The sequence below is a fragment of the Carcharhinus amblyrhynchos genome, chromosome 31 (assembly GCF_965287045.1).
Source record: "Carcharhinus amblyrhynchos chromosome 31, sCarAmb.v2.hapA, whole genome shotgun sequence".
Lineage (NCBI taxonomy): Eukaryota > Metazoa > Chordata > Chondrichthyes > Carcharhiniformes > Carcharhinidae > Carcharhinus > Carcharhinus amblyrhynchos.
This window is the reverse complement of record NC_137354.1, coordinates 24898021-24914049: the sequence shown is the minus strand read 5'-3', so window position 1 is coordinate 24914049 and position 16029 is coordinate 24898021. Positions and strand designations below refer to the sequence as shown.

The window sequence follows — 16029 nt, the reverse complement described above, 5'->3', positions numbered from 1 at the left end:
GGATCCCTCGCAGAGTGGTCTGGATACTGGATCCCTCGCTGAGTGGTCTGGATAGTGGATCCCTCACTGAGTGGTCTGGATAGTGGATCCCTCGCTGAGTGGTCTGGATAGTGGATCCCTGCACTCAGTGGTCTGGATCGTGGATCCCTGTACTGAGTGGTCTCAATAGTGGATCCCTTCACTGAGTGGTCAGGGCAGTGGATCCCTGCACTGAGTGGTCTCGGTAGTGGATCCCTCACTGAGCGGTCTGGATAGTGGATCCCTGCACTCAGTGGTCTGGATAGTGGATCCCTCACTGAGCGGTCTGGATAGTGGATCCCGCACTGAGTGGTCAGGATAGTGGATCCCTGCGCTAAGTGGTCTGGATCGTGGATCCCTGTACTGAGTGGTCTCAATAGTGGATCCCTTCACCGAGTGGTCAGGGCAGTGGATCCCTGCACTGAGTGGTCTCGGTAGTGGATCCCTCACTGAGCGGTCTGGATAGTGGATCCCTGCACTCAGTGGTCTGGATAGTGGATCCCTCACTGAGCGGTCTGGATAGTGGATCCCTCACTGAGTGGTCTGGATAGTGGATCCCGCACTGAGTGGTCAGGATAGTGGATCCCTGCGCTAAGTGGTCTGGATGGTGGATCCCTGTGCTGAGTGGTCTCAGTAGTGGATCCCTTCACCAAGCAGTCTCGACAGTGGATCCCTGCACTGAGCGGTCTGGATAGTGGATCCCTCACTGAACGGTCTCAACAGTGGATCCCTGCACTGAGTGGTCTCGGTAGTGGATCCCTGCACTGAGTGATCTGGGGACTGGGTAACTGTTAGCCTCTGGTCCGTGTGTGGGGCTGGGATTAAGGGGGATCATTTGAGCAGTTCAGATCCATTCCTCAGGGAGCTCAGTCCCAGCAGTGATTGGGTGGAATGATCCCAGGATCCGGTGAGAGTGTTGATGGGATTGATTTCGGCATGGTAGCACAGTGGGTTAGCACTGCTGCCTCACAGCTCCAGGGTCCCGGGTTCGATTCCCGGCTCGGGTCACTGTCTGTGTGGAGTTTGCACATTCTCCTCGTGTCTGCGTGGGTTTCCTCCGGGTACAAAGAACAAAGAACAACCCAGCACGGGAAACAGGCCCTTCGGCCCAATGAGCCCGCGCTGCCGCATCCTCCCACACCTATTCTACCCTGCGTGTCTGCAAGTGGAACCCCTAATGTAGCCAGATTCAGGGGAGAATTTGGTAAACCAATCAGCCTAAGAGCACATCTTTGGGGTGTGGGAGGAAACCGGAGCACCCGGAGGAAACCCATGCAACCACAGGGAGAATGCACAAACTCCCACAGACACAGGCCCAAATCCATGTATCTGCACAGCCAGCAGTGCTAGTCACTGAGCTGTTGCGGCGCCCGTCTACCGGTCCAGGATCAAGCACACACACCGACACGAAGTACTAGGCCAATCCCGGAACCTCCAAGAGCCACCGTGTGCATGCCCCTTGTTTGACAACGAGGTGGACCTCCACCTGCGGAATAAAAAGACAAAAACGTTAACATGTAAGTCTGCATTTCCGGTGTCTCCCGAGGCTCTGACCTTATTTAATACCCCCTACTATAACCCTCCATCCTCGTTTCGCTTGTGTGCCTATCTAAGTAAACCTTAAACAAGTCCAACGTTCCTGCCTCCACCACCCTACTCAGTAGCGCGTTCCATACCCCCACGACCCTCTGCGTGAAGAACTTTCCTCTCATATCCAAATTATACCTCTCCCCCCTCACCCTTAGATCATGACCTCTCGTGTTTGTACCCAGTCTAGGGAGCAGCCTCTCACTATTGACTCTATCTATTCCCTTCAGTATCTTATATTCTTATATACCTCTATCATGTCTCCCCTCAATCTCCGACTTTCCAAGGAGAAAAGTCCCAGTTTCTCCAACCTTTCCTCATAACTCAGTCCTTCCATGCCAGGCAACATCCTGGTAAACCTCCTCTGCACCCTTTCCAGAGCCTCCACGTCCTTCCGGTAGTAAGGTGACCAGAACTGGACGCAGTACTCCAAATGCGGTCTAACCAACGTTCTATACAACTGAAGCATTAGACGGCAGCTTTTATACTCTATACCCCTACCTATAAAGGCTAGCATTCCATAAGCCTTCCTAACAACCTTCTCCACTTGTGTCACAACCTTCATGGATTTGTGAACCTGCACTCCCAGGTCCCTCTGTACGTCTATACTCCTAATCGGTCTACCTTTTATCACATTGCTCCTCTCTGCATTATTCCTTCCAAAATGCATCACCTCGCATTTGTCAGGATTAAATGCCATCTGCCACCTATCTGCCCAATGTACCAACCTATCTATATCCTGCTGTATCACCTGACATTCCACCTCAGTATCCGCCAACCCTGCCATCTTGGTGTCATCCGCAAACTTGCTGATCACACCACGTACACCCTCTTCCAAGCCGTTTATGTACACTACAAAGAGGAGAGGTCCCAGTACTGAGCCCTGCGGCACACCACTGGTCACTGGCCTCCAGCCCGAAAAGGTCCCCTCCACAACTACCCTCTGTCTCCTATTACCCAGCCAGTTCTCAATCCACCTAGCTACCTGTCCTCGTATCCCATGCGCCTTAACCTTTTCTACCAGCCTACCGTGAGGGACTTTGTCAAACGCCTTACTGAAATCCACATAGATGACATCAACGGCTCTCCCATCGTCAACCGTTTTTGTCACCTCCTCAAAGAATTCCACCAGATTCGTAAGGCAAGACCTCCCTCTAACAAAGCCATGTTGCGTATCCCTAATCAGATCGCAACGCTCCAAATGCTCATACATCCTACCCCTAAGTATTTTTTCCATTAATTTCCCTACCACCGATGTCAAACTCACCGGTCTATAATTTCCAGGGTTATCCCTGCTACCTTTTTTAAACAGCGGTACCACATTTGCTACCCTCCAGTCTTCTGGGACCTCACCTGTGTCCAACGAAGAGACAAAGATGTGCGCCAGAGGCCCAGCAATTTCATCTTTCACCTCCCTAAGCAGCCTGGGATAAATACCATCAGGCCCCGGAGCTTTATCCGTCCTTACGCTACCTAAAAGCCCTAGCACTTCCTCCCTCGTAATAGATATTTCCTGCAACTGATCCACAGCTCTCTCCAAGAGACCGCACGATTCCGAACCCCTCTCCTTCGTGAATACCGACGCAAAGTATTCATTCAGGAGCTCCCCCATTCCCTCCAACTCAATACACAACTCTCCACTCTTGTCCCTAAGAGGACCAATTTTCCCTCTAACTACTCTCTTGCTTCTAATATAGGAATAAAATGCCTTTGAATTTTCCTTAATCCTATCAGCCAAAGCCATTTCATGCCCTCTCTTCGCCCTTCTAATTCCCCTTTTTAGCTCCCTCCTACTCTCTCTATATTCCTCCAGCGCACTCTCCGTACCCAGTCGTTTCGACCTAACATACGCCTCCCTCTTCTTCCTTACCAAGTCTTCGATACCCCTTGTAATCCACGGCTCTCTAATCCTACCTTTCCCATCCTTCCACTTAACTGGAACATACCTCTCCTGCAACATTATCAGTTTGCCCTTAAAAGCCTCCCACTTGCCAACCGTGGACTTTCCAGCTAACAGTCCCTCCCAATCAGTGTCCTTCAGCTCCCTCCTAATCCTGCTATAGTTCACCTTCCCCCAGTTCAGCACACTCCCGTTCGGACGGCACTCGTCCCTTTCCATTTTTATCCTAAAGTAGACGGACTTGTGGTCACTATTAGCCACATGTTCGCCTACCTCTACCTCACCCACCTGCCCCGGCTCATTACCCAACACTAAATCCAGTATAGCCCCTCCCCTAGTCGGACTAGTTACATACTGCTCTAGCGACCCTTCCATAACACATTTCACAAACTCCTCTCCCTCCGTACCCCCAGCTCTAGGCCCCCTCCAATTCACTCCAGGAAGATTAAAGTCTCCCACTACAACCACTCTATTCTTCCCGCACATATCCAAAATGCCCCTGCAAATGCCTTCCTCCACTGACCTCAGGCTGTTGGGTGGCCTATAGTACACCCCTAGCAACGTAATCTCCCCCTTTTTATTCCTCAACTCCACCCACAGTGACTCAATCCCTGTCTCTTCCATATCGTCCTCCCTCTGCACTACTGTGATGTTTTCCTTGACTAACAGTGCCACCCCTCCACCTCTCTTCAACCCTCCTCTGACACACCTAAAACACTTGTACCCAGGAACATTCAGCTGCCAGTCCTGCCCTTCCCGTAACCACATCTCCGTTACAGCCACCACATCTAACTGCCTCACACACATCAAGGCCCTAAGCTCATCCGTTTTTCCTGTCACACTCCTAGCATTGAAACAGACACAGTTCAACCCACAAGTGTCCCTCGGAACCTCCTTCTCCCTGATAATTTTCCTTTCACCCAACTCTCTCCCAGCCATATCCCCACCCCCCCGTCCCTATTAATTTAAACCATTCCTAAACACACCCGCTAACCTCCCTGCTAAGACACTAGTTCCCCTCCTATTCAAATTCTCCCCACCCCTCCTGTACAATTGCCCTTCTCTCCTAAACACCTCCCAGTGGTCTACAAAAGTAAAGCCCTCTACCCTACACCAATCCCTCAACCATGCATTCAGCTGCATGATCTTGTTATTCCTAGCCCTGCTGGTACTGGGCAACAACCCAGAGAGTGCCACCCTGGAGGTCCTGATCCTCAGTTTGGACCCCAACTCCCTAAATTGCCTACGGACATCTACCATACTCCTCCTTCCTACGTCCCCCTCCCCTATGTGTATTATTACCTCTGCCTGGGTCCCCTACCCTTTCAAAATTCCCTCTACCCTGTCCGTTACGTCCTTTACCCCTGCTCCAGGGAGGCAGACCACCATCCTGGAGTCACGCCTCTGCCCACAGAACCTCCTATCAATGCCTTGGACCCTCCCATCCCCTACCACTATCACCTTGCCAGCCCCCTTCTGTCCCTCTAAGTCATTCTGTCCCTCCTGTCTGTCCTTTTGTGCCCCTGTCGATGAATCTTGGGGGGGCCACTGGGGAGGCCGGGGGACCCTGACTATTCTTCTTCTGCCTCTTTTTCCGCCTAACAGTTGTCCACCCTTCCTGCTCTTCAGCCCTTGGGACCTCTTCCTGCTCATGGTTCTTAGACATTATCTCCTCGTTTTCCCTGACCAGAAACGCATCCTCCAAACGCCCCTCGAGTTGCCTGACCCGGGCCCTCAAGCGCTGCAACTCTAAACATTTTGCACAGATGTGGACCTTGGGGAGACGTGACGCCACCAAAAACTCCCACGTGCGGCACCTAACACAGCTTATGTTCCTCCCCATAGCCCCTGCCATGTCCCAACCTCCTGTATGTGGCAAAAGGTAGAAATCTGCAACTCACCTTCTCTAAGCCTGCTCTCGCCTAAGCCCAGCGAGTCAAAGCCCTTCTCACTCAGCCCGCACTCACTCCACTGCCCGCTCTATGCCGCTACCTCCTTTTTTATACCCCCCGCTCCCCCTTCCCGACAATCCCCTCGCCTAACTTCCGGTACGGAAGTAAAATACACTCTCACAAACCCCGCGAACCGGAAGTACAGTCACAAAGCGATTCCAACTAAATCAGGTACTCACCACAGCCACCAAGTACACTGCTCCAGAGAACAACAGGTGCTCCGGTTTCCTCCCACAGTCCAAAGATGTGGGGGTTAGGTTGATTGGCCAGGCTAAGAAATTGCCCCTTAGTATCCAGGGATGTGTAGGTTAGAGGGATTAGTGGGTATAATATGTAGGGATATGGGGGTAGGTCCTGGATGGGATTGTGTTTGGTGCAGACTCGATGGGCTGAAGGGCCTCTTTCTGCACTGTAGGGTTCTGTGATTCTATTTCCTGTTCTGGAATGTTCTGGCTGGTTGCTGCCCGGATTCTGACCGTTCTCTGCACAAACCTTTTCCTATTTTCTGTTCTCCAGATCGAGAGGCACGACACTTGTGCTTACGACTACCTGGAGATCCGCGATGGTGACAGTGCAGACGCCACTCTGATCGGTCAATTCTGTGGCTATAACAAACCCAACGATGTCAAGTCCAGCTCCAACAAACTCTGGCTCAGGTTCATGTCCGATAGTTCCATCAACAAGGCTGGGTTCGCGGCAAACTATTTCAAAGGTGCGTGTCCCCCCTTTTCACAGAATCGGAGAACGGGATAGTACTGCCGGAGGCCATTCAGCCCATCGGGTCTGGCTCTTTGGAGATCAATGCTGTTAGTCCCATCCTCCTGCTTCCCGCAGCCCTGATAACATTCGTGTCCTCAACTGTTTCCCGATTCCTTTGGAAAATCCCTATGGCATTTGGTTCCCGCACCCTTACTGCAGAGGGCCGCAGATCAGCAGAGTTCCCTGGGGTTGACCTCAGTGTTGTTGTGTTCCCTTGGGTCAGTTGTGTGTGTCCCCCCCCACCGCCCCACCACCACCCCCCCACGCTCACCGTGCTCCAGGTGTGGTCTCACCTTATGCAGTTGCAGCAAAACTTCCCAACTCTTATACTCCAAACTTCTTGAAATTGGGACCAATATTCCATTACCCTTCCTGATTACCTGCTGTACCTGTGCGCGAGCTTTCTGTGTTTTGTGCACAGGATTCTCCCCAGCCCCGTACCCCACCCCCCAACTCCCCCGAGTCCTTTCAGCTGCAGTTTTTCTCCGTTTATATAATACTCTTGTTCTCCTTTCCCCACATTATGCTCCGTTTGCCACATTTTCACCCTCTGACTGAACCGATCGGTACCTCTTCGTAAACTCTCGCTACCCCTCCCGCGACTCACCTTCCCGTTTATTTTTGGGTTGTCTGAGAATCTGACACCGGTACGTTCCCTTCCTTCCTCCGGATCGTTAATCCATCTCGTAACCAATCGCAGGTCCCAGCGACGTTCCCCGTGGACCCCCGGCTTACGGGTCACCGAGCTGAGAAAGGACCCCTTACCCCCCCCAATACCGAGCTGAGAAAGGACCCCTTACCCCCCCCCCAATACCGAGCTGAGAAAGGACCCCTTACCCCCCCCCCCCCACACCGAGCTGAGAAAGGACCCCTTACCCCCCCCAATACCGAGCTGAGAAAGGACCCCTTACCCCCCCCCCAATACCGAGCTGAGAAAGGACCCCTTACCCCCCCCCCCCCGACACCGAGCTGAGAAAGGACCCCTTACCCCCCCCAATACCGAGCTGAGAAAGGACCCCTTACCCCCCCCCGCAATACCGAGCTGAGAAAGGACCCCTTACCCCCCCCCCCCCACACCGAGCTGAGAAAGGACCCCTTACCCCCCCCCCACACCGAGCTGAGAAAGGACCCCTTACCCCCCCCCCCAATACCGAGCTGAGAAAGGACCCCTTACCCCCCCCAATACCGAGCTGAGAAAGGACCCCTTACCCCCCCCCCACACCGAGCTGAGAAAGGACCCCTTACCCCCCCCCCCAATACCGAGCTGAGAAAGGACCCCTTACCCCCCCCCCACACCGAGCTGAGAAAGGACCCCTTACCCCCCCCACAATACCGAGCTGAGAAAGGACCCCTTACCCCCCCCCCAATACCGAGCTGAGAAAGGACCCCTCACCCCCCCACCCCACTGAGCTGAGTAAGGACCCCTTACCCCACCCCCCTCCCCCCCCCCCCCCCCCGCCCCGGTCGCTGCCCCCTGAGCCCATTCCCTCTCTGTATTTCTAGACTGTGCTATCCCTTTAATGAACTCCCACCCCAGCGTCACCGACTTACCTTACTCAAGAGCCCCACCTGCTGTGCTGATGTGGAACTGCCTGAGTGATGCAGTGACTGAGGCAGTGATTCACCTTCTGGGACAGAGTCTGATAGGTCTGAATGAACTGCTGCCGTTCAGTTTGCAGAGTCGCCAACGTTTGGAGCACAGAACGATCCCGTGCAGCCTGTGCTGTAACCCTAAACCTTAACCCTAAACCTTAACCCTAAAGCCAGCCCTGCCTTGCCGAACCCCACAGTCTGGTCTTTGTCCCCAGTGGGTTGACGGTGTTTTGAATCTGTATCCAGGCGGTTTTAAAATCTGCTCAGCCTTCCTGCCCTTTCAGACAGTGAGTTCCAGATCACCCCCTCCCCAATCCCCCCGTCCCCACCCATTGGGTGAAAACATTACTGTTGAACTCCTCTCCAATCCTGTTTTACAGCCAGCAGTGACTGACTGTAAAACTGACCCCCCCCCACATTATTCCTACCCACTCTCTCCTGAACCCTCAGAATCTTCTCAGTATCACACACACACACACACACACACACACACATACACACACACACACACACACACACACACACACACACACACACACACACACACACACACACACACACACACACACACACACCCCTCCCTCTCCCACTCAGCAACAGAGCCACTGAGAGTGGCCCACCCTGTCCAGTCTTCCCCTCTTGCTCAAGTTCTCCAGCGCACTCACATCCTTCCTGTGAGATAGAAGCAGGGAAGCTGTTTCCACTGGTGGGTGAACCCGGAACGAGGGGGCACGGCCTCAAAATAAGGGGGGAGCAGATTTAGGGCTGAGTTGAGGAGGAACTTTTTCACCCAAAGGGTTGTGAATCTGTGGAATTGCCTGCAATGCAATTCCCTGTGGAATTAAGGCAAGGATAGATAGATTTTTGAACAGTGAAGGGATTAAGGATTATGGTGAGCGGGCGGGGAAGTGGAGCTGAGTCCCTGTAAAGGATCAGCCACGATCTTATTGAATGGCGGAGCAGGCTCGAGGGGCAGACGGCCGACTCCTGCTCCTAGTTCTTATGAGGTGACCAGCCTCCTCACCTGTGTCCCAACCAGTTCCAGCCTAAGCTTCCTGCTCTATGACTTGACCAACAAAGGCAAGTAATCCCATATGCCTCCCTCACCCCCTCTCTCCTCAGGGAATATTGGGCATTCACTCCAAGGGCCCTCTGTCCTATATTTTCAATATCCTCCCATTTACTCTGTGTTTCATTTCCCATGTTAGTCTTCCGCAAGGACACTGCCTCATGTTCATAGAAACTAGGAGCATGTGGAGGCCCCTCAAAGCTGTTCTATCATTCATTATGAGCATCAAATTCAGTATCCTCATTCCGCCTTCCCCAATATCCTTTGGACTCCTTCATCCCTAGTGCTATATCTAACTGCTTCCTGACAACATTCAATATTTTGGCCTCAACTACTTTCTATGGCTGACCACTCTCTGGGCAAAGAAATTTCCCCCCAACTCTGTCCTAAATGGTCCACTTTGTATTTTCAGACTGTTATCCTGGTTCTGGACTCCCCCCACCATCTGGAACATCCTCCCTGCACCTACCCTATCCAGTCCTGTTAGAATTTTATAAATCTCCATGAGATTCCTCCTCATTCGTCTGAACTCCAGTGAAAACGACCCTAACCCAATCTCTCCTCATACATCAGTCCCACCATCTGACACCAAAGTTGGAGGTGTGGTAGATTGTGAGGAAGGGTGTCATAGTCTGCAGGGAGACTTAGATAGGTTGCAGAGCTGGGCCGAGAGGTGGCGGATGGAATTTAATGCGGAGAAGTGTGAGGTAATTCACTTTGGTAGGAGCAACAGATGTGTCGAGTATAGGGCTAACGGGAGGACTTTGAATAGTGTGGATGAACAGAGGGATCTAGGTGTGTGTGTACATAGATCCCTGAAAGTTGGGAATCAAGTAGATAAGGTTGTCAAGAAGGCGTACGGTGTCTTGGCGTTTATTGGTAGGGGGATTGAATTTAGGAGTCGCAGTGTAATGTTGCAACTGTACACTACTCTAGTGCGGCCGCACTTGGAGTACTGTGTGCAGTTCTGGTCCCCGCATTACAAGAAGGATGTGGAGGCGTTGGAGAGGGTGCAGAGGAGGTTTACCAGGATGTTGCCTGGTATGGTGGGGAGGTCCTATGAGGAGAGACTGAGGGATTTAGGGTTGTTTTCGTTGGAAAGAAGGCGGCTAAGAGGGGATCTTATTGAAACATATAAGATGATTAGAGGTTTAGATAGGGTGGATAGTGATAGCCTTTTTCCTCGGATGGAGAAAGCTAGCACGAGGGGGCATAGCTTTAAATTAAGGGGGGGTAGCTACAGGACGGATGTCAGGGGTAGGTTCTTTACCCAGAGGGTGGTGAGGGATTGGAATGCCCTGCCTGCTGCAGTTGTAAATGCGTCTAGTTTGGGGGCGTTTAAGAGATCTGTGGATAGGTTTATGGACGAAAAGGGATTGGTATAGGCTAGTGGGTCATTGTTTTTGTAACTGGTCGGCGCAACATCGTGGGCCGAAGGGCCTGTTCTGTGCTGTTATGTTCTATGTTCTATGTTCTATCCCCGGAATCAGCCTGGTAAACCTTCGCTGCACTCCCTTGAGGGCAAGAACATCCTTCCTCAGAAAGGGAAACCCAAACTGTACACAATACTCTAGGTGTGGCCTCACCAAGGCCCTGTACTATTGCAACAACACATCCCTGCTCCTGTACTCGAAACCTCTCGCAATGAAGGCCAACATACCATTTACCTTCTTTACCGCCTGCTGTACCTACATGCTTGCCTTCAGTGACTGGTGCACAAGGACACCCAGGTCCCTCTGCACACTCCCCTCCCCCAATTTACAGCCATTCAGGGAGTAATCTGCCACCTTGTTTTTGCTTCCAAACTGAATAACCTCACATTTATCCAAATTATACTGCATCTACCATTGATTTGCCCACTTACCCAGATCATCCTGAAGGATCTCTGCATCCTCGTCACAGTTCACCCTCCCACCCGACTTGGTATCATCTACAAACTTTGAGATGTTATATTTTGTTCCCTCATCCAAATCATTAATATATATATTGTGAATAGCTGGGGTCCCAGCACCGATCCCTGTGGCACCCCCACTAGTTCCTGCCTGCCGATGTGGAAAGCCCCCATTAATTCCCACTCCTTGTTTCCTCTCCACCAGCCGGTTCTTTATTAGACCAGTCTGTCCCTGATTGGTCACACTGCCATGTTGAATCTAATGGGTTACAGTGATTGGTTGTCTTTATGTCTGTTTGCCCCAGACTGAGTTACCCCAACATTCTCCAGCCAATCCCCAGCCTCCGTCCACTCAGCACCTCATTAACCCCGGCCGACCCTGTCCAATCCCAGCCTGAACCCTCATCACCCCCATCGTCACCCTCAAGAGCAGCTCCTCCTCAAATTTAATCACCTCGTCCCTCTTCTCAATTCCCTCCATTGCCTCTTCCCTTCCCTCACTCTCCCCCTCCCCCCACTCTTCACGCCCCAACTCTCCCTCCCTCCTCCCCACACTCTGTCCCTACCCCCCACCTCCCCGCACTCCCTTCCCCCTCTGCCCACACTCCCCCCGCCACTTCCACACACTCTCTCCCTCCCCCCCTCCCCACACTCTCTCCCTCCCCCCCTCCCCACACTCTCTCCCTCCCCCCCTCCCCACACTCTCTCCCTCCCCCCCTCCCCACACTCTCTCCCTCCCCCCCTCCCCACACTCTCTCCCTCCCCCCTCCCCCCTCCCCACACTCTCTCCCTCCCCCCTCCCCCCTCCCCACACTCTCTCCCTCCCCCCTCCCCCCTCCCCACACTCTCTCCCTCCCCCCCTCCCCACACTCTCTCCCTCCCCCCTCCCCACACACTCTCCCTCCCCCCCCACACTCTCTCTCCCTCCCCCCCTCCCCACACTCTCTCCCTCCCCCCCTCCCCACACTCTCTCCCTCCCCCCCCCCCACACTCTCTCCCTCCCCCCCTCCCCCACACTCTCCCTCCCCCCACCCCTCCCCACACTCTCTCCCTCCCCCCTCCCCACACTCTCTCCCTCCCCCCTCCCCCCTCCCCCCACTCTCTCCCTCCCCCCCTCCCCACACTCTCTCCCTCCCCCCTCCCCCCCTCCCCCCCTCCCCACACTCTCTCCCTCCCCCCTCCCCCCTCCCCCCACTCTCTCCCTCCCCCCTCCCCACACTCTCTCCCTACCCCCCACCTCCCCGCACTCCCTTCCCCCTCTGCCCCACACTCCCCCCACCACTTCCACACACTCTCTCCCTCTCCCCCCCCTCCCCACACTCTCTCCCTCCCCCCCCCACACTCTCTCCCTCCCCCCCTCCCCACACTCTCTCCCTCCCCCCACCCCTCCCCACACTCTCTCCCTCCCCCCCTCCCCACACTCTCTCCCTCCCCCCCTCCCCACACTCTCTCCCTCTCCCCCCCCTCCCCACACTCTCTCCCTCCCCCTCCCACACTCTCTCCCTCCCCCCTCCCCCCTCCCCCCACTCTCTCCCTCCCCCCCTCCCCACACTCTCTCCCTACCCCCCACCTCCCCGCACTCCCTTCCCCCTCTGCCCCACACTCCCCCCGCCACTTCCACACACTCTCTCCCTCCCCCCCTCCCCACACTCTCTCCCTCTCCCCCTCCCCACACTCTCTCCCTCCCCCCCTCCCCACACTCTCTCCCTCCCCCCTCCCCACACTCTCTCCCTCCCCCCCTCCCCACACTCTCTCCCTCCCCCCTCCCCACACTCTCTCCCTCCCCCCCTCCCCACACTCTCTCCCTCCCCCCACCCCCCTCCCCCCCTCCCCACACTCTCCCCCTCCCCCCCTCCCCACACTCTCTCCCTCCCCCCCTCCCCACACTCTCTCCCTCTCCCCCCTCCCCACACTCTCTCCCTACCCTCACCTCCCTGCACTCCCCCCCACTCCCCGGGTAGGGTTTGATGTGTTGTTTCTCTGTTCTCAGAGGTTGATGAGTGTTTGGGGTTGGATGGTGGTGGCTGCCAGCAGCGCTGTGTGAACACACTGGGGAGTTACAGGTGTGCGTGTGAACCCGGCTTCGAGTTGGCAGCGGACGGCAGGAGCTGTGAAGGTAACTCAAAACCCTGTCTGAAAGCAGTGTACACACTGACACTCTCCCTCCTCTGCCTCTCACTCCCTACCTCCCTCCTCCATTCCCTCTCTCCTCTCCCCCTCTCTCTCTCCTCTCCCTCTCACTCCCAGCTCTCTCCTTTCTCTGTCCCTCATCCTCTTTCTCTCGCCCTCCCCTCCCTCGCCCTCCTCTCCCTCGCCCTCCTCTCCCTCGCCCTCCCCTCCCTTGCCCTCCTCTCCCTCGCCCTCCTCTCCCTCGCCCTCCCCTCCCTCGCCCTCCTCTCCCTCGCCCTCCTCTGCCTCGCCCTCCTCCTCTGCCTCGCCCTCCTCCTCTGCCTTGCCCTCCTCCTCTCCCTCGCCCTCCTCTCCCTCGCCCTCCCCTCCCTCGCCCTCCTCTCCCTCGCCCTCCTCTGCTTCGCCCTCCTCCTCTGCCTCGCCCTCCTCCTCTGCCTTGCCCTCCTCCTCTGCCTCGCCCTCCTCTCCCTCGCCCTCTGTCTCCGTGCTCTCTTCCTCATCCTCCTTTCTCTCTCTCTTCCTCCCCGACCTTTCTCTCTCTTTCCCTCACCCTCCTCTCCCTCACCCTCCCCTCCCTCGCCCTCCCCTCCCGGATAAGGCTCTTGAGGAATATAAAGACAGCAGGAAAGACAGGGACTTAGGGAGGGCTAAAAGGGGCCATGAAACATCCTTGGCCGGTGGGATTAAAGAGAATCCCAAGGCTTTTTATGTGTATATAAGGAGGAAGAGGGTAGCTGAGGAAAGGGTAGGTCCACTCGAGGACAGTGGAGTGAATCTGTGTGTGGAGCCAGACGAGGTGGGTGAGGTCCTTAATGAGAACCTTATATCAGTGCTCACAAAGGGGGAGGAGGGGTGGACGGTGAGTGGAGAAAGGAGGATGTTGACATTCTAGGACATGTTGAGATAAAAAGGGAGGAGGTATTGGAAGTTTTTAAAAAACATTAAGCAGGGCAAGTCAGGGGTAGCCCAGTGGGTTAGCGTTGCTGCCTCACAGCACTAGGGACCTGGGTTCGATTCCCGGCTCGGGTCACTGTCTGTGTGGAGTTTGCACATTCTCCCCATGTCTGCGTGGGTTTCCTCCGGGTGCTCTGGTTTCCTCCCACAGTCCAAAGATGTGTGGGTTAGGTGGATTGGCCGTGCCCAGTTGCCCCTTAGTGTCAGGGGGACTAGCTAAGGTAAATGTATGGGGTTACGGGGGTAGGGCCTGGGTGGGATTGTGGTCAGTGTAGACTTAATGGGCTGAATGGCCTCCTCCTGCACTGTATGGTAATTTTTAAAAAGTCCCCAGGGCCAGAGAGGGTCTATCCCAGAATACTGAGAGAGGCGAGGGAAGAAATTGCTGAGGCCTTGGCCAAAATCTTTGTGTCCTGTTTAGCCACAGGCGAAGTTCCAGAGGATTGGAGAGTAACTGACATTGTCCCTCTGTTTAAGAAGGGCAGGAGAGACAATCTGGGAAATTACAGCCTGTGATCCCTACATCAGTGGTGAGGAAATTATTGGAGAAGATTCTCAGGGACAGGATGTACTCACATCTGGAAGAGAATGGGTTACTAATGATAGGGTAGGTTTTGTGAAGGGGAGGTCGTGTCTCACAGACTTGAGTTCTTTAAGGAAGTGACAACAAAATTGACCAGGGCAGGGCAGTGGATGTTGTTTACATGGACTTCACTGAGGTTCCTCATGGCAGGCTGGTACAAAAGGTGAAGTCATGTGGGATCCGAGATGAGCTGGTAAGTTGGATAGAAAACTGGCTTGGGAATAGAAAGCAGAGAGTAGCAGTGGAAGGGTACCTTTCTAACTGGAGGTCTGTGACAAGTGGTGTTCCACAAGGATCAGTGCTGGGGCCCCTGTTGTTTGTGATACTGAACATTATCAGAGAATACAGCAGGATATAGATAGGCTGGAAAATTGGGCAGAGAAATGGCAGATGGAATTTAATCCAGATAAATGCAAAGTGATGCATTTCGGTAGATCTAATGTAGGGGGGAGTTATACAATAAATGGCAGAACCATCAGGAGTATAGACACACAGAGGGACCTGGGGCTGCAAATCCACAGATCCTTAAAGGTGGCAGCACAGGTGGAGAGGGTGGTGAAGAAGGCATGCTTGCCTTTATTGGGCAGGGCGCAGAGTATAAAAGTTGGCATATGATGTTGCAGCTATATAGAGCATTGGTTAGGCCACATTTGGAATTCTGCGTCCAGTTCTGGTCGCCGCTCTACCAGAAGGACGTGGAGGCTTTGGAGAGAGTACAGAAAAGGTTTACTAGGATGTTGCCTGGTATGGAGGGTCTGAGCTGTGAGGAGAGATTGGATAAACTGGGGTTGTTCTCCCTGGAAAGACGGAGAATGAGGGGAGACCTCATAGAGGTGTATAAAATTGTGAAGGGTATAGATAGGGTGAACAGTGGGAAGCTTTTTCCCAGGTCAGAGGTGACGAACACAAGGGGTCACAGGCTCAAGGTGAGGGGGCAAGGTTCAACACAGATATGCGGGGGACGTATTTTACACAGAGGGTGGTGGGGGCCTGGAATGCACTGCCAAGCAGGGTGGCTGAGGCGGACACGCTGGGATCGTTTAAGACTTATCTGGATAGTCAGATGAACAGACCGGGAATAGAGGGATACAAACAAATGGGTGCATGAGCGGCACAGGCCTGGAGGGCTGAAGGGCCCGTTCCTGTGCTGTAATGTTCCTTGTTGTTTTTGTTCTTTTCTCTCTCTCTCTCTCTGTTTCCCTCTCACTCTCTTTCACCCCCCTCTTTTTCCCTCTCTCTCTTCCTCCCTTTCTCTCTCCCTCTCTTTCCCTCTCTCCCTCTTCCTCCCTTTCTCTCTCCCTCTCTTTCCCTCTCTCCCTCTCCCTCCCTTTCTCTCTCCCTCTCTTTCTCTCTCCCTCTCTCTGCTGCTCTCCCCTTCCTCTGTCTTATAGGCTGGTTAGTTTAATGTCTGTAGTTGGAAAAATACTAGAATCCGTCATCAAAGAAGAAATAGCGAGGCACCTAGAAAAGAATGGTTTGATCGAGCAGACACAGCACAGATTCATGAAGGGGAAGTCGTGTTTGATGAATTTATTGGATTTCTATGAGGATGTGACTAGTGCGGTAGACAGAGGGGAACCGGTGGATGTGGTG

The 16029-nt window shown here is 54.1% G+C and overlaps 1 protein-coding gene across 2 annotated transcripts in view; it reads left to right on the top strand.

The window, feature by feature from the left end:
* Window positions 1-16029, top strand: part of LOC145360384 (tolloid-like protein 2) — a 186934-nt gene that overhangs the window by 139322 nt on the left and 31583 nt on the right. For both annotated transcript variants that reach the window (XM_080215578.1, XM_080215577.1), the window contains exons 13-14: window positions 5974-6169; window positions 12760-12885. In XM_080215578.1, the coding sequence (XP_080071704.1) occupies window positions 5974-6169; window positions 12760-12885 (322 nt within the window). The remainder of the gene's footprint in view (window positions 1-5973; window positions 6170-12759; window positions 12886-16029) is intronic.